The sequence below is a fragment of the Accipiter gentilis genome, chromosome 22 (assembly GCF_929443795.1).
Source record: "Accipiter gentilis chromosome 22, bAccGen1.1, whole genome shotgun sequence".
In the NCBI taxonomy this organism is placed as follows: domain Eukaryota; kingdom Metazoa; phylum Chordata; class Aves; order Accipitriformes; family Accipitridae; genus Astur; species Astur gentilis.
The window spans coordinates 10985001-11010355 of NC_064901.1; the positions used below are offsets into that span (position 1 = coordinate 10985001).

The 25355-nt window shown below is 35.4% G+C and overlaps 1 protein-coding gene across 3 annotated transcripts in view; it reads right to left on the bottom strand.

Moving 5' to 3' along the window:
• Window positions 1-25355, bottom strand: part of DPH6 (diphthamine biosynthesis 6) — a 215357-nt gene that overhangs the window by 112492 nt on the left and 77510 nt on the right. Inside the window, exons 8-12 of one of the 3 annotated variants that reach the window (XM_049825129.1) lie at window positions 23284-23371; window positions 14862-15012; window positions 13453-13584; window positions 9544-9673; window positions 5849-6023 (exon numbers count right to left, since the gene is read on the bottom strand). In XM_049825129.1, coding sequence (XP_049681086.1) covers window positions 5849-6023; window positions 9544-9673; window positions 13453-13584; window positions 14862-15012; window positions 23284-23371 — 676 coding nt within the window. Of the gene's footprint in view, window positions 1-5848; window positions 6024-9543; window positions 9674-13452; window positions 13585-14861; window positions 15016-23279; window positions 23372-25355 lie in introns of those variants that run through there. The other 2 variants (XM_049825128.1, XM_049825127.1) reach the window with 2 other exon arrangements.

Here is a 25355-nt window from a genome sequence, read left to right on the forward strand (position 1 = left end):
CCTCCAAGAGCTAATACAGTTATCTCTTGCTATTTGGTGGACTTTGTGATAGTGGGTGTGACCACATGCCACGTCCCTCAGCAGTGGCAGACAGCTTTGATCCACAGTTTGGTCAATGGTACTAATTAAATACAACGTTTCACAGTCAGGTTCATTAATCTTCAGCTAAGAAGCATATGACACAACAGAAATTAACAGCAAAGATGTAGAGTTCAGTTTTGTCCCATTGTTTCCTGACTTGCATACTTACAGTCTTCATACAATTTAGGACAGTCTCCAGGTTGCCCTAAGGTTATACATATTTTTCTGATGATGGCTAGGGAAGCAAGAACAGTAATTTTTTATATCAGTGACAAGGTTACTTATTTAGCAGCGGGTATGCCAGTGCCACTGGACTTTCTTTCTCTCATCTACTAAAATTACAGTGTCCTAAGTGCTCTTCCATACAGCACCATTAATGATCTCCTGAAGAGAAAGTTTTATAGCAAGGATTTCTTTTTTTCGGTAATTATGCTGTTTCCTTTCTGTTATTCTGTCAGTAAATCTGTGATTTTAATATTAATCAAAGAATCTGACAAAAATTTATGTTGGAAAGGACTTCTAGAGCCACCTAATTCAACCTTATGCTTAGAGCGGGGCCACCTTAGACATTAGACCAGTTTGCTGAGGGCCTTGTGTAGTCAGGTTTTGAAGACCTGCTGGCTTACAACCTTGCTAATGCAGCCTTGTATTTAGTTAGCCTTCATTGCTGCAATGGTGAACTTCCAATTTCTATTTAGATTGCTGAGAGTCAGGGCCTCTAGTTACTTCTTTGCAGATCTACTACCTAGAGAGTCAGTCCCCATCCTACACTGCTGCATGGGACTATTCTGTCCTAGCTGCAGGACTTTTCCTTCATTTCTGTTCAATTTCATGTGGCTTCCATTATCAATTGCTTGTCTAGCTATCTCTGAATGGCAGCCCTGCCCTCCAATGCATCAGCCACTATCCAAATTACTGTCATCCACAAACCTACTAGACACGTATTCAATCCCATTGTCCAAGTTGTTGATTAAGATGTTAACAGGATCATCCCAAGCATCAATCCCAGAGGAACGCTACTTGGAATTTTGAACTGTTGACTACCACTTTTTTTTTCCAGCCACTGGAAGCTCCAGGTATCCTACCCCCATATTACTACATATGGTATAATATAATATACTGTTGTTGAATCACAAAAGGAAAAGACAGGATGGAAGCAAACAACTTATCAGCTATAGGTATGTGAAAAAGCAGTATTTTAAAGGGTTAACTATATCTTTAAGAATCATACCATGATTTTTTTCAATCCCTGATTCACTAATAGGAATTTTATGACATCTTTCTACATTCATCTTTCTTCTGCTGATCTTCTTACATGGATAATCCATGCATCCCTAAATGCATGGTTTCCTTAAAATAATGCATTTTGTTTAACAACAGCTAAGCATGCTTTTGGAAAACTGCAACCAGATAGTTTAAGTAGCCAGGTAATCTTTCCTGGTACATATAACAGACAAGGCTATTTCCAACACCACCACCTTCTTTTAAAGCCACCTGCTGCAAACTGTGCCCTAAGCTCTATCAGATCATTTTCAGTTTCACCGCAAGAGAAGGAACCAAGTCTTCTTAGCAAGGAAACATTAGAACCACTGCAAGCATCACTGCCTTAAACCAGATGCAAAACACTTTATTCACACCGTTGTTCCCACAGTACTTACCCGCTAATATATCATGCCTTGATGATCAGAAAAATGAAAGGAAAAAATAATTTATTTTAAGGTGAGTAAACAGAAAAAAAAAACCCCAAAAACCCAACTTCAATCAACTTATAGGCATCTGGACAATGGAATCAGAGGGTAAGGACACTCTTGGTTTTTATGTTTGTGCTACTGAGTTCAGACAGTGTGGAGGAGAAAACTGAGAAAAAGATGCCTGAAGGATGGTGAAACTGGGATTTGGCAGCTGTCAAAGGAAAAGAACTGAGGTCACAAGGAAAAGCTAAAAGCTTCAACAGACATAATCAAGTCATAGATGCATACGTGTCTGTATGTGTATAAAATACATTATGTCACCATCAAAAAATTATTGTAGAATATAAGAGTACGCTAACTTCTACTGTGGCAGTTTATTTCTTCATTTCCAGATAGAAAAACATGAAGAAACTTTGCCAAAGCAAACAAACTGTAAGTGCAAATAGAGTTTTAAATTACATTAACATACTAGAAGAACATCTGGTACAAACACTGTCAACTTTCCACTCATTCTTAGATAAGTATTTGTGGTTAGTGTTTCAGCTGCACCGGGCTTTTTTGAAAATTATTTTTCTAATGAACTATGGTCACAGTTCATAAATGCTCAAAGAATGTTCTCACAAAATAAATAATCACGAATAAGCTCTCAGTATAAATTGCTCACCCCAAACACTGCTTTGCAGTGCATCTTCATGTTTAACTCCCTCATGTGCAACTGTGCTGTTAGCTTTTGTGAAGATGGTAAGTAAGCTGTTTCTATACAAGCTACCAATTACTGCTTGTAATCTTCTAATTCACTGGTAAAACAGAATTAAAACATGAAAATAAAATACTAATCTGATAAACAACAGCAAGAAGTAAAAACATGAAGTACTACCTTTAGTAAAAATACCAAGATACTAGCAATGACCAGCACAAATTGGGCTGGTGCTCACTACGGAACAAAGATCTGGAGGAAGGCAAACCATGTATCACATATTCCCAGATCGAATAGCCTAGATAGTCTGTGGTACTACTGTTAGAAGGACATAATCAGAACACTTGTTATACTTTACTAGGATCAGCAGTATAGCCTTTACAATAACTCTGATGTAGCTTATATTCCAGTTGCTGACATAGACATTAAGATTGGCAGAGGTTTCTGCACCAACAAAACATGTGGACCAAGAAAAATATATTAAATGATCTCAGGTTTTTCTTAATTATAAGAAAGTCAGTCAAATTGTATCTTACAACAGTTTACATGTACTTCTCAGAAGTAGAAACACTGAAGTTGTTTTTAAAGAATGTTAATCCCAAATGAGGAAGAATGTTTGATTTTGCTATAAATACTTTGAAAATCCTAATTTTATTCTGCCACTGTTGTTTGGTGTCTATCAGACTGAGGTCAGGACATTCTCACGGCAAATTTCAAATTTTTACTTTCTGTCCTCATAGCACTGTTGGCAGGATCCTGCAAGGTCCCTACAGAAGTAAAGTGATGCTCTGCTGAGTGATTTTTTGAGCCTGAAGTGTGAATTCCATAGTTCGCATGAACTACCTACACCTTTCTGCTGCCAGCTCTGGTCTTGCATGCCAGTGCACATCAATCCCAACTTGCAATACCCTGAATATTACAGTCTTTGGCCTATTCTGAACTGAGCAAAACCACTGTGCTAAAATACATGATGATTCCTCAGTGTCCACAAAACTTCATATTGGACAGAAAAGACAACAATTTAATCGTCCAGTTGTTATCAAGCAAATGACAAAAATCTACAGATACACAACATAAGGGTAATAATCATTTACTGTTTTAAGATCATTAAGCTTCTGTTCCTCATACATGCAAAACTGATCAACATTTCATCATCATAAATTTATTATAATTTTTAAATCATTTTTGTTGACTATACAGATTAAAAAGCCACCTTTGTTCCTTCCTTATTTATTCTGGAAAATATATTCTAGTCCTAAAACATACTGAAGTGCTTTACTTCCACTGGTGACCTTAAGAGCTTAATACCTGCCCATACATAGTCCAAGGACATTCTGAAAACCCACCTAAAAATTTTAATTTTGGAAAATTCACATTTAAGAAGATACACGATCCATATCTTTCATTAATAAATTTTCAAATGCAAATATATTGTTTATGCGCTTACACATTCCTCTATGATGTATTCTTATGAAAAGGTTTTATAGGTTATATCTTTTATATGCTATTTCAGAAAGAAAAAAAATATAATACATTTACTGAAATTAAAAAAAAAAAAAAAAAAGAATATTCTTTTGATGTTTACTGAATCAAGCTCTGCAGAATAGAAATATGTTACCAAAAAGTCAGGGATTCTTAGCAAGATAAAACCAGGATAACGTTAAATATTATACTGAGATGAACCATATTGGTCATAGTAGTAAGGCAAAATCTGGCAAAGGAAAATTAAAACTATTGCTGGTATGTATATTACCAATTCCCCACAGAGATGTCTGTGGGCTAGAGACAGAATTCAGCCATAAAGGATGACAAGTGATCCTGTAGCAGAGGTACAGCTTTTCATTTCTGTTTCTTTACTCCTGTGGTCATTGGATTTTAGAAGTAAAAATACTTACTTTCCACCTTAAGGGAAAATAACGTTGCTTGACTAAAAACATTCCCTTGGGAAAGAAAAACCAAAAAACCCCAAACAAAAAACAATGGAAAGTTTTCCTTAATGTTTAACTTGCTGACCAATGTTACTGGTTACACTATGTTTGAAGAGAAATGAGCCTTTCCTTGGCTATGCTGACTGTCCCATACCATCAGGAGATCCAAGAGACTGGCAGTGCTTATTGTTCATTTGCAGCACGGGACTATTCATTGGGTTACTAAAGCAATTTTCAGTTCACACCCTTTTCTGAATTTAGTCTATGCCAGCTCCGGGACAGTAATACAGATTAGTTGCCATGATATATCAGAGAAGTTCCTGCAAATACGAAGGTGCAAAGCTTATTAAATTTTATCTTTGAAGGACTATGTATGATGTGATACAATTATGACTGTCAAGGTGTAAGACTGAATGGAAGAAAGTTTAATAAACCTACTTTCTGCTTTCTCAAGAAAAACGGATATGCACAGATGATATAAACCCACCCTATAACCTTGCTATAACCACAAGGTTAATACAGTAGTTATCTACCAACATTTCATCCTGCAAATGAAACAAATTCCACATCAGCTTCTGAAGGAAAATACTATTCCTGAAATTTTCCATAAAATGGTACAAAACCAAAACAAAGTACAATTCCATGACCATTATACTAAATGGGTTTGCAGACTCAGTTTGCGCAACACAATAATTTGGACTGGACAATGTACTACACAAGAGGAGTATTGGAAAGAAAGGGACATATATACATTTTTTGCAACAGAAAAGGTGACATACTTCATCATTTGTCAGAATGGTACTAGCTGGGCAAGAGGTACCAAGTTAGGAAAAAAGCTTTTTATTCAAAGTTTTGGTCCACTTTTCCATGATACTTTACTGCCTCCTTTTCATACTTTTAAATAGTACGTAATATTCTATTCAGTTTCTTATTAATTTGAAAAAAAGAACAGTTCTTAAACCTTGCTGTACTTTTAAATGGTTAAGCAGTACGAAGAGCCTCAAGAGGGATTTCATTAAATACATATTTTAGGATTGACTTACCTATAAAAAAGTTTGAACTTGCTCGCTTTAAGCAAACAAATTTCAAATATCCTCAGATGTTCCTAAATTGTTTTTATATTCTAGGCAGACTATAAAAGTGTATGTGTAACACAATTACTTGGTCTAATTATAATATACAACAGAAGTAGGCTGTTCCTGAGATTCTCTGCAAAGAGTAATTTAACCTGTCTTATGATCACAAAATGAAAGACTGACGTGGGTTAAGTTTTTGTTTTGCTCAAAAGTTTTAAAAATATAACTTCAAAATGCTCATTTTTCTTTTTCTTTTTTTTTTTTTTTTTACATATTTTCTTTTGCACATTCAAATGGGAGAGAAGGAGACTTTATAACTGTACTCATTTCAGTACACTGACATATATTTCACATGAAGTAACAAAGATTCCCTACCTTGATGGACTGACTGTAAGGTCCTATGCTAGCAGGTGCCCAGTGGGAAATGCTCTGTACATGCATGACCAGTTTTTCATCACGTAACACATCATCTGTTGCAATGTCATACTTATGTGTAAGGCAGTCAATGCAAAACAGTACTCCATCAGGTAACAGAGTTTCCACACATACTCTGAAAACACAAGACAATTATTTTTTTTCAAACAAAGTTTGCTTGCACCAAGTTTCAGCATTTATTTTCCATAGTTTTTTCGTTTGGATACTATGTTATGAAAACTTGTCAGGAACAACAACAACAAAAAGCCATGGTATCGCAATACCCTGCTAGCATTTACACTGTTTTCTCCTCTCCAAATAATGATCAGCTTCAGACTTCCAGCAAGATAATCTCCATTACGAAGGAGAAACTAGCACCATATCCAATGTCTTATTTCCATTTGGTTGTTTTTATGATGTGTATTACTTTATTAAGAATACATGAATTCTTTTATTAAAAAGACCTTGACCACAGAACTCTGGCAATGCCAGATAAATTATGCTAAGCAGCCTTCAGACTGAGTGTATCATTGTCATATTCTTACATCCATGCATTTTTCACCGAATCTCCTTCCAATGGTTGGACTAGAGGTTCAGGTTCTAAAAAGCAGCAACTTATTGTTCCTTTACACACTTCTCACATGTTATCATGCAATATTGAGCACATTTTTCTGTTATACCTCAAGCTGCATGACAGACACACACTTATGACAGGACTGAAAACCTACTTAACCATTCATTTAAAAAGTTTGTTTTTGTTTGCTCCAAGGAAGACTAAGTGCCAGAATGGACAGACAGACAGACGGTCTGTTGCATGTGGCCAGTGAAAAAGGAGGGCATATACGGGGGGAAATCAACATTTCAAAGCCTGAAAAATAATTATATTTGCAGTCCATGCATAAAAAAGTCATTTAGCTCCCAGCAGGAATCCAACAAAAAATCACTTGTTCTCTTTATATATCATATAACATAATCTTACAAAATTCTTCTCATCTTGCTTATTTCTTCCAAGAAAACTACTTTTCTCCCCTCCTCCCACATGCAAATACAGTATTTTTTCCTCATTACCATCATCATAAGCATGGATGAATGGATTTTCTGCTTGGGCTGGTAAATTTTCAAGACAATTTTGCAAATTTAGTGCAGATCCACACCCTTGAGTCAGTGCTTCCAGCATACTGCTTGTGAGAACCCCCACAACCAGGTCTCTGTGCATAATGCAATGATGCAGCCACGCAAACTGCTGTATAATTTCTCTTCTGGACAAAATGCAGCATAAATCTGTTTGTTCCATAAATATAATCATAAAAAGCCATTTTCCTGCAACTTCCTAATCTTTCTACATGTTATTTTAGTGATGGAAGACTACGTGGCTCACTATGCAAATGTGGAGGCTTAAAACATGCAGCAGCATGAGAAATGAAGGAAGCTAAATCAGGAGAAGTGTCATAAAGAGAACTTCACATACATAGGAGTGGAGATTCATTTCGTGTAGTTTACAGCTGGGACTAGATCCCTCCTCTGAAGGCACACACAACCAATACTCCATCCCTCTGTGATTTAGTAATCCTGGCCTGCAATCAGCATTTGAAGAAGCTTCTTCCTGCCCTCTTTTAGTCTCTTCTGACACCCAGACAGTGTAGGAGAATGTGAATCTAAGATGATATACGTTATCTTAACAATGTCTTTTAACTATTTGTCATGCTATACTTAAAATTCACATGCCTGTACTACACTTCATATTTTGTAATAAAAGTATCAAATATAGTATTTTACATTAGAAAATTGCTAAACAGTTGGTTTTAAAAATATGAACAAGACGTGAGGTCTGACCTCACAGCTGATCCTACTTTGAGCAAGGGATTGGACTAGATGACCTGCAGAGGTCCCTTCCAGCCTGTATTAACCTATGAGCCAAGTTGAATTTTTCAAGCTATGGCAGTTCTGCATACTGAGCATATTATCTCAGATACTTAAGAATATGAATTACTGTAATAAGGAAAAAGCCCTTTTGACAAAGGCAATAAATTTTACAAATGGAAAACTAGCGTTAACACACAACTTTAAAAAAAAAACAGAACAAAAATTTCATGGGCTAGGTGTTTGTTATCTAGTTTCCAATGGAAAAAAACAAAACAACCAACACACCCAAATAACACAGGAATCACATACTGCATACCTAGACCATCAAGCTGTTTCATTATGTCAGAGGTGGACCTGGATGCAACATTTAAAAGTTCTGTATAACAGATATTTAAAAGCTGTGATTTGGGGATCTATGAATGAAAGCGTTAGCATCAGAGTATTCAGTAGTCTGAAATAATTTCTTTTCATACTTGCATTCTTACTGAATATGTAAGTGCAGCTAAGCTACTCACTAACAATCATTATCTGATGGAAACACAAGGTATTAAGAACAACCACACTGGATCAAGCCAAAGATCCATCTAGTCCAGTATTCATCTTCAACCACAGCCAAGTCATATAAGCAGGGGAAGAAAAGGAACAGAGTAAGTAGATATTGGTACTGCCTTGAAACAACTCCCAATATCTCATGATGTGCATCTCATGCACCTCCTCAGCTAACAATTTTGCTTTTGTGTTTAACAAAAAAAAGAGAACAAGGTGAATAAGGTTTGTCACAAGTACCTAGAAGGTTCCAAACCTCATCACTTTTAGGAAGACTTAATAATCATTGACAGTAAGGCTTCAGTAAGGCTTTTGACACCATCTACCATAACATGCTCATAGAGAAGCTGTTGCTGTGTGGGCTGGATAAGCAGACAGTGAGGTAGATTGAAAACTAGCTGAATGGCCAGGCCCAGAGGGTGGAGAGTAGTGGCACAAAGTCTCACAGGTGGCCAATAACTAGCGGTGTACCCCAGGAGTCTATACCAGGCCCAGTCCTATTCAACATCTTCATTAATAATCTGGATGATGGGGCAGAGCGTACCCTTGGCAAGTTTGCAGAAGATACAAAACTGGGAGGAATGGCTGATATGCCAGAGGTTTGTGTTGCCATCCAGATGGATTTCAACAGGCTGGAGAAAAAAGCACACAGGAACTTCATGAAGTTCAACAAGGAGAACTTTAAAGTTATGCACCCGGGGAGGAACAAACCCATCGTCCAGTATATCCTGGGGGCCAACTGTCTCGAAGGTCCAGAGAAGGACCTGGAGGTTCCTGATGGACACCAAGTTCAACACGAGCCAGCAACGTGCCCTTGTGGCAAAGAGGGCTGGTGATATCTTGGGCTGCATTCAGAGGGGCATTGCCAGCAGGTCAAGGGAGGCAAAAAACCAAGAAAAGCAAACAAAATCCCACCAATACAGAAGAGTTGTCAGTTCAATCAAGTCACAGAGGAGAACTGAGACTTGCAAAAATGTATTATTCTTCTGTAAGTCCATTTAAGGGGAGCATTTATAAACCTTATGGTATATATTAAGGCAAGAATTTCTGACCCTAGTGTTCTTCAGTTGAGCAGACCTGATGTGATTACTCCAAAAGGCAGCAAAAGTCTACTTCCAAGTCTGTGAGGCACAAACATTTGGACAAAAGCTTCATAAATATGGTAACAATAATTCAGTATATTATAGTGTATCATAAATATACTATAGCGGTAGCATAAATATACTATAGCAGTAGTCTAATCCTACCTTGCTGGTGGACACAAATCAAATTGTGTCACATAAACTGAATTTATAACATTGAAATCTTTCATGCTCTTCATATACAGATGAACCAAAATAATATCCTTCAGTTTCAATCCCTCTGAAGTCATATTAGCTGCAGGATAAAAATAATATAGCTGTTAAAGACAGAATATTTTAAATGTGTGTAGAAAGACAGCATAGGCATCCTGGTTGCATTCAGCAAAATCAACTGGTAATAACCTAACAGTTGTCTAAACATGACTGAAGGCTTTGCAACATATTACCTTTCCCCACATAATACCTATTTTTTTCATGAAATTCTTTTTCATGTTAGTTTTCCAAATATACAGAAACAGAATACAAATAAATTTTATCCACCCTGAGCAGTGGTGAATACTTGCCAGAAGAAAACATATCATGCATTAATGGGTATAGAGATATGTAACAGTCCGAATTCCTTGTATCCATAAGTTTTATTATCTCCTATTTTTTTATTTTCAGTCTATGACAGCTAGTAATCTCTAAAGGACTTTGAATCACAAAAGTATAGAACTGGAAGGGACAATAAGAAGTCCCGTAGTACATCACATTCTTCAAAGAAAAGGTGAGACATTTATATGGTATTCCAAAGGGATGCTTGTCTAAGCTGTTTTTAAAAACACTCACTACAATAATAATCTCCACATAAACAAAGAGTTATAAATGGCAAGACAGACAATGGGAAACCGAAGTGCCCACAGGAGAAATGAAGGAAAGATGAGACCAGAGGAAAGTTCAAGCAGACAGTTAAAGAAAAGATACTGGGAAGTCATGATCATCTGAATGTGTATGCAAGAAGATTCCAGTCATAGCACTTAAGGAGAAGGTATTACTCTTACATAGTCAATACCACAACAAGACACGTGAATCAGCTCTGCAGTGTGGACCTTTTTTAACTCATGAGCAACAGAAACTAAATGAAGACAAAATCTTCTCTGAATATAGAACATATATAATAACAGTCCCATGTGACCTAACTTAAACAATCTATGTAAAGTTCTTCTCAGTGTAGCTTTGGGGATCTTGTCCTTTAATGTTACGGTGTATACCTGTATATACTTTTATATTTGTTTTTCAGTGGAGAAGTACAAGAGTATAAAGACAACCTCTGTTGGCTGTTGCTTCAGTGAGAAACAAATACTTTTTGTGTAAAACTTTTCTGTGCTTTTAAAGACAGTTCAGGAGTTGGCACTCTTCCATAAAGGTTAGTTTGGTCACACCAATGCTGAATTTTGCTCTAAATGTCTCAGATTTACTTAGTCATACTGCTACTAGTGTTGGCAATCTGAAAAGGGGAATTCTCACTGACAGAAAAGGAAGTGTGCACTAAGTGATATAAAAGATTATATAGCAATTGACATAGAACTACAATTAAGTCAAGATACATCTCCAGAAATATCAGCTAAGAAATTAGCACACAATGATAATTCTGTCCAGAAATATGTATGTATTTCAATGCTGCCTAATAGCAATCTCTAGGTCAATACCAGCTGCTATGTCACCAGTCAAGGAGGAAACAAGGACATTTTTCAAATTTCCAGCCAGCATTTTAGTCAAGAAGAAAGAGTTTTGGCCTGCAGTTAAAAGTTCTGCAGCATTATGTGGAATACTGGAGGGGAGAAAAAAGCCCAAACTGACACCCCCATCCCGCCTGGTCTGGTCTAAATTTAAAATGCATAAGCCAACAAACTAACTCTAACTTGTGGACACATAACAGTATTAGAGCAAATTGAAGGCAGAGAGATTTGGATAAATTTGTAATTTCTAGATTTATTTTAAAAAGTCTTCTTAAAGTAAGTAAAAGTACAATATCCTTTTCCTCTGCAAGAATTAGAGGAATGATTGGAAATAGCTTGCCCCTAGCTTGTAAGCAGAATAAAATTGACCTCCCAAAGCACTCTATCTAGCTGAAAGGCATAAATGAACTAGTTACCAACCCACCACTTGGGTTCTTGACAACAAGTTCTGTTTCCCAAGGAGAGGACTCTTACACAGCACATCTCCAGGATGTACAGGGAAACCATACAGGCTTTCTGTCTCATTTCAAGCCATGCACTGCTCCTAAGAATTCATATAATTAAACAGTCAGGTGAGACTCATCCTTACTTAGGCAAAACTGCCTAAAAGAACTGACCCAAAAGGTAATATCGGCCGAAGTACAGCTTACTTTTTTTAAATGGGTTATCCAGGATCCATAGGCTAAGAGCCACAAAAGATGGTATGCAAACTGTCTACAGGAAGTAGCATTTTAAACTAAATTTTCATGTTATAACAATCTATGTAGTTCCCTTCAAGCCTCTGGAACTTTGCCATGGTACAGCTGCACAAGAGCTACTTCATATATAAAGCACTGCAATCTCTGTCATCTTCCAATCATATTTAAAGAAAAGTTTAGCAAAAGAGTTTAAGAAAATAAATGTAAACAGTAATGTACTGCATTCCCTCCCATTCTTGGCTTCACAGGAGAATTCCATCCACTTTACAGAACAACCATGTTTCATAACATCAAGTAATAAATTTCCATTTCTGAATCCTTTTGGCAGCAATTTTCTGCTTTAGAGGTGATTAAATCAATTAATCCAGCAAAGAGGTTAAAAAGACTGTGCTTATGCCATTCTCACACAACTGCTGTATAGACTGTGAGTTCAGAAAAAAGCCTTGTGCATATTTGCAGATCAGTTAAGTTCTCAGAAACAAATTGTTTCTTTTGCCATGACAGAACCATAATTCATTCAGTCTTCCACACCCACTTCCAAAAAGAGAAAAACAGAAGAAAATGTGAGAACTGGCATTTTCTACCAAGGATCAGAATATTACCACTTTTTTTTTTTACTATAATACAGCTAATGCAAGTAATTTGCTGAAAGCAATAGGCTACTGTACTAGTCAAAGACACATCTTTTTTAACAGACGCTAAGGCAAATTATATAATGTTTGTACTGGCAGATTTCCATTCAAATATAATGAGAAGATTTACACTAAATACTAGTGTCTTTTACTAGACGCTTGATCACATCCACCTTGCTGATTTCCAAGCAATCAAAAACTAGCTTAATGATGTTCTACAAAGTACAACTTCTTTGCTTCTGAAAAAAGTTCTAGGGTTTATCATCCTATATTCAATTATGAATACTCAGCTGCCCATGCAAAAAAAAAAAGATTTTACAGGACAATACCTCACACAAATTCATGAACAAGAATATGAGCCTACCCATGTAGATACTAAAAATTATTTCAATTTTTATGAATGAAGCCTGTGTAAACATGCTTTATTTAATATTTAGAATGAAAAAAAATATGAAACAAAAATGTTCACATTTTATTTTATATGTCAGTATCTTGTAAGAGGGGGATGGATAGTAAGGGACCCAGATTTCATGATTCCCAAGATAGCAATGTCTCCTTTACATTAAGAATATAAATGATATTTACTGCTACTGACCTAATCCTAGATGCCAAAACGTGCAACAGCTTTCTAGGAAACTTAATTTAAAATTATGGTAGCTACAAAAGTGCTTTAGCAAGTAGACAGCATCCACAGCACACATGCACACTCACACACAGTATATATTGCAAGAAAGCTATAAAGCAAGTTATAAAGTGAGTAAGTACTGTGGAAATAGTGTTGTTACAGTGATATGAACACTGCTCTGGCTTTCTAGGGTCTTCAAAAGCCAGTCAAATTATGATGTGTTCAATATTAAAGCTGGCAGTCTTGATATCAATGATTCCAATCAAATACAAAATGCAATGGCAAACTGCCAACCACAACATTTAAAGTTATAAAACCATATGACAATACAGATTCTTACTTAATACCATATTAAAAACAGTATAGTTAACAGTAGATAATGCATTAACTGAATAAAATACCTCGAAGAGAAGAAAATGCTTCCCTTGCTGCCTCTTGAGCATTTTTGCCTTTTGATGGAAGGAAGTGGGCAGTGATACCCGAAAACCACTGGTAACCACTCGGGGATTTTCCTGAACTTCCAAACATCTTGGCTATGGGAAATGAAGAAAAGCACTGTGATTATAATAATGAAAGATTTCAGATTAACCTAGAATATATTTTAAATTGTTTAAGTAAGAAGAACTTCTACAGAAAAAATATTTAAAAAAAAAATCACAAACTGTAAAAACAGCTTCAAAAAATATGTACAGACAAACAGATATAAACCAGAAACTTAAAAGTAAGTGTGCTGGTAACAAAGCTTCTAAATGCTACTTGACAAATCCTTCTCCAACACTGCCTTCAGAAAATATGCCTGCAAGTAGTACTTAGCTGAGAATTTCAGTACTTTCTTTCCTCCTTTCCATTTTTGCTGACCTTTTACAATTTCTCTACCTGTTTTGATACAGACTTGGCACAAGACATGACACTGAAAAGCTAAAATTTTCAAAATAATCTAAGTGACACAGGAACAGATTTTCAAACTTATATGCCAAATTTTAGTGGAAGTTAGGTATTTAACCTGGTTCTGATCGTATCAGAAAATGCATAATGTGTTTAGATTTCTTTTTAACATCCCACCAGGCACTTACCCATATTCAAGAGCATAAATACCATTCAATATCAAACACTGTTATGTTATGAAACTTAATTTTCAGGAAAAGTTTACTAATCTTTGGGTGTAACAGTGATGCTGTGGTAATTCAGTGAGGTACCAATCTATGGAATCGGGTTTATCTTGCATTAATCGCCTCATGTTTGAGGCAGTGCTAGTATCAGGCATATGATTAGTTACTGCAGCTCACCTAAGAGACAGTAACTTGCTAGGCTGCTAAACTTGATCCTGCATGTCACCCTGAGGTTGCTTGGGTGGGGAAAGACTCATACACTACATAAGCAGGTTGAACAGTTGAATTTTGTACTTTGTTTTAGAGTTTGCTTATCTAGCTTCTGTTTAAAAACAGTAGAGTATCAGTACAGGTGCAGTTAAGACCTTTCAAATAAAACTCAATCCCTCCACTCGAATGATTATATTATAGTAATTTAATTCACACAAACAGAACGCATAAATGTGTGTTTTCTGAAAGAAAGAAGGAAAATGGGTTATGCTCCTTCTGTAAAATAACATGAAATTCATCATTACTAGAGATCTATTCATTCCTATCAGAAAGCTGCATTGTAGTATGATCTCTTTTTTTTTTTTCAGGCTGGTTATTAAAGGTCACGAACATTCTTTTCAGGAGTGTTCCTATAGTAATTTAACAGCATACTCCACCACGGCATGAAATATTCAATATTATTTTTCTAATGAAAGCTGTGCAAGACTCACTGAAATCCAAAGTATTATGTTTCAAAGACTTCCAGAGGACTAGAATGCTTTTCTGTGGTTCATCTTCTTCTGATGAAGGGAAAATATCGTCATCATCACAGCTTAGCTCACAAGAACAGCTATTGGCCATAAACGTACCTGAAGATTCCCCCTGCTTGAGAGAAACATAAAATCAGCAAGTAAATAGCATGCCAAGCAGTATGAAATCAGCACATTTTATCATTTAAATTTTGGGTTTCAGTTACAAAAAATAATATAGCTCAATCGGTATGTAAGCTTAGAACAATTCCTGGAAGAACAGCATTAGGATTTCCCACTATTTAGATTGCAGAAACTGGCAGAATACAACGTGCTCCTGTTGACATATCATATGGAATAAAAATGCAGACTTAGTAATAAATAAGGACAACAGATATGAAAAACTATAAGACTCAAGATAAGACACAGAAAGAATACTATGATGAAGAAATGCTATTCCACAATTATATACAGGACAATTATGTTTTCCAAAAATAGTATAAATTAAATGAAAAAGGGAACAAAATAGAAAAGTAACAATTTGATAATTAACACTGTCACTAAACACTTGAAACAGAGCAAAAGACTAACAAGAAAGTTTTAAAACTTTGTGGAACCTTGAATGCAGTCCATGTAAAAAAAAAAAAAAAAAACTTTCTCTTCATCTCACAAAAGACTATCCTTTCCATCCCATCAAAGTCACCACAATTTGGAATGTTCAGAGTTTTGAGATACAGAAAAGAGCATTTCCCAAGATTTATACATCAAAGTATTTTCCTGACAAGGAAGGAAAATAATTCATGGTACCTTCTCTTCTTCCCAAATGCTTTCTCAGGCCTAGGAAGAAAAAAAACTATCCAATGCACCTTTTAAAGCAAAATACATAGGCAGAGTGCATACTGACTAGTGTTCCAAAATTCTGTGTTCACTATATTTTCAACAAGTCATGTAATTACAGCATACATATATTTTTTATTATTATTTTTTTAGAGCAACCCCTACTCTCTTCCACCTGATTTTCCAAGGCAGCCTAATCCACAGAGCATGTTGACTTTGGAATCACTACCTTGGCTAATACTACTTGTCTTCATCTAAAACCAATATGAATTATGACAGAATTTATCCATAAACCTGCATGCTGTAACTCCAGATTCTATCGATTAATTTTCTACTCAAAGGTCTCAAATTTCATGTAGTATCTAAACTAGCATTTTACTGCAGGCTTCTTAAATACTAAATTCACAAAAATTATGAGAAAGCCAAATAAAGCAAAATAAAGAGTTGACAAAACATGAAGCCTTTGGCAATCCTTAAATATGGATTAGAAACTTGCTGAATATTCTTTTAGCTCACAAATTAGTGTACTATCTATAGAATTTTCATGCAAAATGTCTATGAAAAAGAATATTATTAACATTATACAGCAAACCACTCATAGGGTCATATGAAGTTTGACCCTCTGCATTCTCTGCTTTTTAACAATTGGATCTCATCAAGCTGTCAAACAAAATGGGATATATGAAAAATTACTAATCAAATTCAAATATAGACTTTTTCTTAAAAAGTAATTTTATTGTATTTTTTTCTTTTCTTTGGAAAATAAAACATATCTTATTGCAATTTCAAAAGTTTTCTCTTCATATTAAGGAAAAAAAAGAGAAAAAAAGGCAGAAAACTATAGTATGCATCAGAAGTCTGCAACAAGAACTCAGCATTTGCTGAGTTGACTTCACTGGAAAGAAAAAGGATTCAGTTAAGTTAAAGCAGTGTATTTGGAAATTCTCAGGAAAGACTAAATTACAAAAAGGTCATTACCTATGAGAGGAAAATCAGCTCTGCTGCCTCTAAAAAGGCTCAAGGGGAGTTTTATAAGCACTGTAAACACTAAAGCTATGCTCTAAGAGGGACCAATGTTCTTTGACCGGACCTCATTTTATTAATTCCTTCAAGAAAGGCATGAAAGTCAAGGCGATAATCTACTTTATGTGAATCAACTGTACATGAGAGGCTAAAAGAAGTCAACTAAATGTAACATAATAGCACAAAGATGAAAACTGCCATTTAACACAAACACAACATGCATTCCAACATTACAATATACAAGCATCCAACAGCATCTATACCATTCCCACTCACTGAATTACACCTTCAACTACTGCTGTCGGTTGATATATTTTGCCGTTATCCAGAGGGCTGCTTGATAGCCCCTAACCTTTCAGGTATGGTTTAGAAAATAAAGCATCAGGAACACAAATCTATAATTGAAATAGATCTTAAACTGGATTATGCTACAAGAACCAAGAAAATTCCATTTTTTCCTTTTTTTTTTTTTTTAAGTTTCTATTTTTTTATCCATAAGACATTGCTTTATAGACATATACAGGCTGTATAGTGGCATGAAGTGCTAGAAGTGCTACCATTTCCTTCTTGCAAATTGTTGTTTTATTAAATTAGTTGCTTTCCCTGGCTAAGTTGTAACATCCATCATGAAACAATGAGTTTGCATTGTGGCACGGGCATTCATTGAGTACTACTGTAACATATACAGAGTTTGGACCTCTTGGTCCTAGCCCCCTGAATAAGCATGCACAGACATGGTGAAATGATCGATACGATCACAATGCTGCTTTGGCTTTTGTTTTTACATCGCCTGGATTTTAACTTCAATATGGTGTAACAATCCATCACTAGGCAAAAAATGCATTAACTGGAAAGGGAAAAGTTCCAGCTTGCCCGTATGACAGCCACTTTGTTTCTTGGTTTGTTAAGCTTTACATAATTATCCTTTAAGAGATCTTGAGCTACAGCTATCTTCTGTAGGTATTATTAGAGACCTGTAACTTCTCTCCATTCCCTAACCTGGAGGACTGAATTTACATGCTCTGCAAGTGAACATGAAAAGAGCACCTATTCCATTTTTATGCTACCTGAGAAAATCGTTCTTTCAACTATGTTTCTAAACATGTTTTCTGCAAAATGTGCTTCATAAAAAATTAATGGGGATGTAGTGAGACTCACAGACTATATCACAACTGATTTGCTGTAACCCACAGAACTCCCCTGTAGCTTTGTAATTTGTTAATATTACAAATATCCCAAATTGATGCTGCATGAAATTTTTGTATAATCCAGTCACATCCCTTTTTCCTAAATATGTCAATATTTTATAAGTTGTTAAGCTTATATCAATATTGCTTCACAGATATAGATAAAATTATACATCTGTGTTAATGCACATACATAAATAGCTGGACAGTTGCAAAATTTTTGGAAATTACTAAGAAATACTAGGAATTCTATAATGTTTCTTACATAGACCAAAGCCCACAAAAATAATTATAGACTACTGTTGATTTCAATGCTTATGATACATCATAACGATTCATTCAAGTTTGCCTCCCACAATGCTCCGAACACATAGGTAATCAATCACTTTCTGCAGCAGCACAGGTGCAGGCTACAGCAGAAGTATTAGGTGTGGAACCTGGCACTAGAAGAACAGGCTCAATGCCAGCCTAACTAGAGCTGCCAGACTGTTTAGTAGCTATATTCAAATCTCATACAAATGTTGGCCTTCCATTCCTATCGACAGAGAAAGTAATCTAAGAATTTAAAACTTAAAGTTACAGACTGCCACAAACAGACTAACTTTCCCTGAACAATATTCTCATCACTTTAAAAACAAAAAAACAAGCTTGCTATAATGACATTTTAATTAAATCTTACAGAACCCACTTTATCACATAACATTTTCATGTTACTTCACAGAAGCAATATATTTTCCCATTTGTTACACTGTTTCTCCCACACCCACTGTACATTGTGATACCAACCTAATTTTGGATCAGAGCCTGCATGCATGCATATGCTTAACTGTATTCACATAACTCATGTCATTGATGCAAGTGCGCTCAGAATGAAGTTAAGCAAATGCACGAGTGTTCCAAGATCCAAATTCTCCTGTTGAAAAAGCCTCAGAGCTAGGACTTTGACTGATATAGCTGAAATTCCACGCCGTGGTCTTTTATGAAAACAACAGATTGCCGTCTTTAAAAGCTTACATCCTCCACTACAGAAACTGATACACAACACAATTCCAAAACTGATAGTTCTCCCACTGAGCAGCAACAAGGATACAGTGGGGCAGAGAGCTCAGAAGACATAAGGAAAGACTATGATAATCTCTTTATTCTTTGTGGTGTACATTGATAACAGAACTCCTTGAAATAAATGTAATGAGAGAGACCACGTACATCTCCTTGCAGTATTTCAAGTACAATACACAGACACATAGGCAAGAAAGTCCTTTACTCTGAAACACTTTCAAATCAAGTCTCTTCACTATGAAAAGAGAACAAAAACCTCTCTTTTCTCAGAGAACTGGACTGAATCTGCAATCAAACTGAGGAGAAAAAAAAAAATCCTTTATTTATTATCGTAATGTTTGAAATAAATCAGTGTACAAAAAAAAAATTTTGCAGTATTCTTTACAAAGTTTTGAAAACATAACTACAAGGGTTATCTATATTGTTATGATGCAGAAGGGAAACTAAAGGTTACCTGGGAGAAGTATCATTCAGTGATGAGAAAGTACTAAAAAAATGCCACCCACAATGCCACCAACGAAACATATTTTGCACTTGAAATTCCTTCCCGTTCCCCCGACATCATTTACAAAGTCTAATTCTACAGCTAAAGTCCTAAATGGAGATTAACTAAAATAATTCAGGCCAGAAAGAACTGGACAGAAACAAGCTACAAAGTTAAATCAAAGCTAACCTGCAGGATCATGCTTCTTTAGTACACAAGGCATGTAAGTATCTCCCAAACACCTTTTCTAACTTTTACAAGTGTTTTTAAAATCATCTCCAAATTGACCTGTGAAATAGATTTGCTGATGTTTAACAGGGGCGGAACTGCTCACACTTCTGCATTGTGTTCTACCCAAAGAGGTGAAGATCTTTTATAAACAGGAAAACAAATAAGCCTCACAATATCAGTTTATGATAGGTAAATATAACGCAATAGTATGCTACAAGAAAGAACAGCAGCAGGCATGACTCTTGTATGTCTTACAGGCAAACAGGCTCCTTTCTTCTGCCAAGTGTAGAAAGAAAACTACATGACTCCCTCTAATTCCAGACTATCTCTTACTTGAGGGGCTGCAGTTTCATGGCTTTTATTGTTTGATGTATGCTCCTTCTCACTGGAACTCAGGGAACAAAGTATTCATTATTAAATGTGGGAAAGTGCAAATCTTAAACCATGAATGATTGCCAATACATTCACTTCTGTTATCAGAAGTATGTTCACATCAGCAGAAGCTCTAACAGCTTTAATTTCTGTTCATTCAAAAGCCAACTCAACTTAACAGAGTAACAGAATATTGTAATACGGGGAAATAAAAATGTTTTGCAAGTTTGTTGTGCTGTCAAAGTAAAAGAATTTGTTTCATAGTTGTATTTTTTACTAATTAAAAATAGTAAAAATTAATTTTTTATTGAACACAAAAGCTGATACACTTGATTTAAAGATTCTGGAATATGCTTCAGAAATTGTCTCCCCCTCAACAAAAAAACATTCTACATTTTAAATGTACAAAGTGACAGTCTTATTGGCAAAGTAACATCTTGATGAAGCTAGGTATCTGTATTACGTACATCACAGTGGTGACCTTGTTTTTTACCATGAAGTAAATGAGGCATTCCTGAATTTTGAGCATTAGTGTTTTATTAGCATTATTATTTATTCTTAAAGTTTTTGTAAAATGCCTACAAAAAAGTTATCTTAAGCCAGTTTACCAAACTTCTAACAATGTTTTCATAATAAAATCTTGTATTTATTTATCTCTTTAGCCTTTTCGGTATAACTGGTAATGAAAGAAAAGAGGGTGTGTTAAAAAAAAAGCTTCAATTATTATTCAAGAACACATCTTGAAGTTGCACTGTAATGTATTAAACCAGAACAGAGAGTAAAATGTTATTTTCCCCCAGGCACAAGGGCTCATTTTGCTGCCAGAAACAATCTAAAACAAATTTCTACGCAGGCTTTGTAGTTAAACATGAAGAGATTTAGCTGAAGAAAATGCATTATAGAGGAGGAAAGACAGCAGAGACTAAGGTACACTAGCTATAATTGCATAATGATTATAAAAGTAAATTCAAAGAATGTAAAATTAACACCTGTGGCACGTAACGAAGATAAAATGAATATACAATAAAAGTTAAAAATATGTATATCTCTCAGTTGAAATGATAACAAAACTGATGTCATAATACTTATTAGAATTACACATCACTGTGCAGTCTATTAATGGTTTCTACAAAGTGCTTACACAAGTGGCTACTTTTACACTTTGTTCATAATGGAGTATTTTTTGCCCAATTTTCAGTAATCCCTTGAAAGCCTGAAACTAAAATTAGTTCTCCTTCTAAAGCAGTTTTCCCCTGCGGTGATTCGTTATTGTAGGATTGGCTTTTAAGTGCTGAATTACTAACTGATACTTAAATTTTTTTGTAGGGCTTGTAAGCACCAAATAGTGAGAAAAAGTACAGTACTACAGGCATATCAATCTTGAAGACATCTCTTTATCATTATGCAGTTAAACCTTGCTAACTTAGTAACAAGTTATACTCTGAAAGACTGACTGGTTTTCCATATTCGTAACTTCTTGAAAACCTAGCTTATTTTATTGTGACATAAAATAATCTGTAGCCAAAAGATTCTAATGCTTTTCCTTATGAGAGAACCACTGCAGAAAATAGACTATTCTTCTTTTAACTATATAAGACATTAGTTTATATACCAAAATTCAGAGCAAGCCTCTGTAAACCTTACCCCTCTGAGAGTGTGACAGCTTTGTCTACAATGGATTTGAAATCTGATTTACTACAACACTGCTTGAAACTGTGAGGCTTTAACCAAATCTAAAACATCTACATAAGAAGAGGAAAAGAGCTTCTGAACAGATAAAAGTAAAATCTTGATTCTTATATAAAATGTTATGCATTTTAATATGATTTTTTGCCTGATTTATGTAAAGCTTTGTGTTTTTCATTTTCCCTAGCCTGTCACATTGTAGTGATGTATAGTGCATTTTAGCATCAAGTTTGCCATGAGCAATAAAGTCAGTGCCCCCAAAGAAATATTAATATATTATCACTCTTCCCCACCATGCCCCGCTCCCAAGTTTTCCTTTTTTCAGCCTATTTGGTTTTGCTTCACATAGTTAGTTGATATCCTTTTCACAGTCTCCCACACAAATATTTAATGTTTTATTTTTGAAAGAAATCCCAAACTAGAAATTGACAGGATGAAATACAATTTACTTTCCAAGGCAAGAATGAGGCCATCATGGAAGAAAAATGTACAGGTATTTTATCTGTTTGGAACAATAAAATTAAAAAAGAGGGGCAAAAAAAAAAAAAGGCATGATCTATTGAAAGAAATTCAGGAAATGTAGCTGCTTGAGAGACATGAAAGGTGAACTACCAATATAATAATGTTCTGTAACAATCCCTGCACCTAGAAGAGGTTCAGTGATCCTCAAAGTGTAGAGGGAAGTAGGAAGACCTATAAAAAGATGACTGCAACAGTAGTAGGAAGATTGTAAGGCGCTCTCTTCAACAAAATACTAGCACTTATACATGTTCAGGAGGAAAAAAAAAATTCATTTTACCCATAAAATAATGAAAAATAGAAAAGTGATAACAAATACTAAGAAAAATAACTTCTGTTGTGACCTTCTTAGCTCTGCTCACATAAAAGTCTGCAAAATTTAAACCACTAGAGTTCCTGTTCCCGTTCTGCTGTTTCTATGGAATCATAAACTAAAAGAATGAATCCTAGTGAACTACCAACGATTCCTTTAAGATCTTTGACCAGGATAATCTCCTCAACAGGATTTGAAGTAGTTCATTAGTCGTATTTTTCATATAGAAGAGATAAACCAAGAACCAGTATGTTTAAAACTTGAGCACTTGTGGGTCAGCAAGTTTTTAAATCATCCACTTTACATCAGAAACAGCAAAAAGAGATGCCACCTCCCAGCAAATCAACACTGTTCATACAGTTTCCTAATGCAGCTGTGTTCCACAGTGTGGCTAGCTCTACTGCACATTATACATGTGCTTGACTGAACCATGTTGGTTGAGCACCTTGAGGTTTCAAGATGAAAAATGCTGCACAAATATACTACCTCCATTCATTCATTTGACACAAGGAAGCATTTGTGTTGAGTTTTTCCTTATCCTAAGTTCTGAAATTCAACTAAATATGTATATTGTTATTTCAAAGTACACCCACATGAGTATATATAGGTTCACTCCAAACTGTGACAAAGCAACATAAAAATAGAAAGCATGCATATAGTTTTAAAGGAAGATGACATTTGCAATCTACTTGCCTTATTCTCCAGGTGTAACTTTAAAAAACGAAGGTAGGCCACAGGTGCAAATGCATCAGCGGAATGCACAACCACCTTGGCTGAATCCCTGAAATACAAAATTCTTAGCATCAAATATTAGTATATAATTTTACATACAGACAATACTTAGTTGCTGTATAACACAGACTCCAAGGTAACTCATTGAAAATTCACTAATTTCTTATTTTTCATATAAATTAAGAAAAAATAGTTTGCTATATAAAATTACATACTGTGGAACAACACATTACCTTCATTAATTTTCAATTTTCAAAAGGAATAAACTATACTTCCTGTGTGAGCTGTCACAGGCAGGACGCAGGAACAACCACATAACCACGGATGAAATGCAAAGAGGAAATTTGTTTTCATTACCTCGCCAACCAGGGGATCCCCAAAGCAGCACATGGGCAGAGGCACACAAGCGGGGACACAGGCACCACAGAGCTTGGTCCATGCTAGAGGATCACCGAACCTGCTGGTTTTGCCTATATTTCAGGGATTTGCTCAGGCGTAATTTACCACTGTGCTTTGATCTTTCCCACAGCAGGGCAGGAATCTCAAGCACGTTCGCTAGGGTGCCTCTAAGTCTATCACAGGCCTATGTTATCTAAACACAGATGTTCTACTTGTCCAACACACAAGGCCAAACAACAATTAGTATGATATATGTGTTTTTTGACACCCCAGCTGCAAGTCACTTGAGTGTGTTTACAATCCTCCTCGTCAATCTTCCATTATTTTCCCACACTTCCAGATCAGTATTGAGAGATTCAGCTAGCTGTAGTCTATGAAAGCATAAACGACATTATGTTTTACATTCTAGAGACTAATATGTAAAGCAATCTTTTAATTTCATCTACAGGAGATTTTTTAAAAGTCCATTCTTCTCAATTAATGCTCCAGGGATTAGTTCTTGAAGTATTAACAGCGTACAGTATTTCATGCTGAGAAACTGACTGATTCGACCATCTTGCATCTGATACTGAAGACTACTAGACACAACTTTTTAATGCCAAATGTGTTGGTAACAATGATAAACTTCCTGTGTGCTGATTCAAATTAGCTAATTTTAGTTTTCATTTTTACAGACACAATCTGTCACACTTTGATTCACAAGAGGCAGTATCTGTTATATCCATCTGCATGGTTTTACTACTTAAGAAAAAGGTAGCTCTAGGAAACAAACATCAGAAGGTGAGAAACTCAAAGAAAACATGAGAGAAACTCAGACGCAGTACAAGAAAATCTGAAAATTGTTATAAGTAAGGCTAAGGACACACAGATAATTTTCTTGAAACAACAGTGCCCTTGATACCTTCACAGTATTCAATGGGATGAGATAGATTTCTAGTAATGCCACATAAAACCCATGCAAACTGGAAACAGTTGAAGTCTTGGCCAGATTCCACTGACTTAATGGAAGTGTAAAATTAACGGAAATATCTGTTCTATAAAATGTATTTGAGGATTTAAAATAACAAAACTCCTAAGATAACCATCACTACATTGCACAATAACAATAAATACCTTTAACATAAGAAGATCCACTTCCCTTTTAGTAAACTTTTGAAGTATTTTGATAAATAAGCCTTCAACTTTGTTCTTGAGAGTTATTATCAAGATTCTTTAAAATATCTTATTCTTATTTCAAATGATCATGGTGTCTTCTAATTGTAACAGAAATAGGTAGAAAATAGCTTTGGGAATCTTTAGTAACAGGAATACGTAATTAGAAATAATAAAAAGAAGACACCAAGACTCCAGTAGTACCTGGTACCTGGGTATCCTCAGTATCTAAGGATAGTCTCAATAAACATTTCTTCCTTGTTATTTAAGTCCTATATGGGGAAGTCTGGTACTTTTCAGTGATGCATTAACTACTTAAACCTAAATTAACAGAAAAGCTTGTATCAGAAAGGAAAAACAAAAATTTATGGTTATTAAATGTACGTGTCTGTTGAATTTAAAGAATATCTACTAACTTGTCCTGGTTTCAGTTGGGATAGAGTTAACTGTCTTCCTAGTAGCTGGTACAATGCTATGTTTTG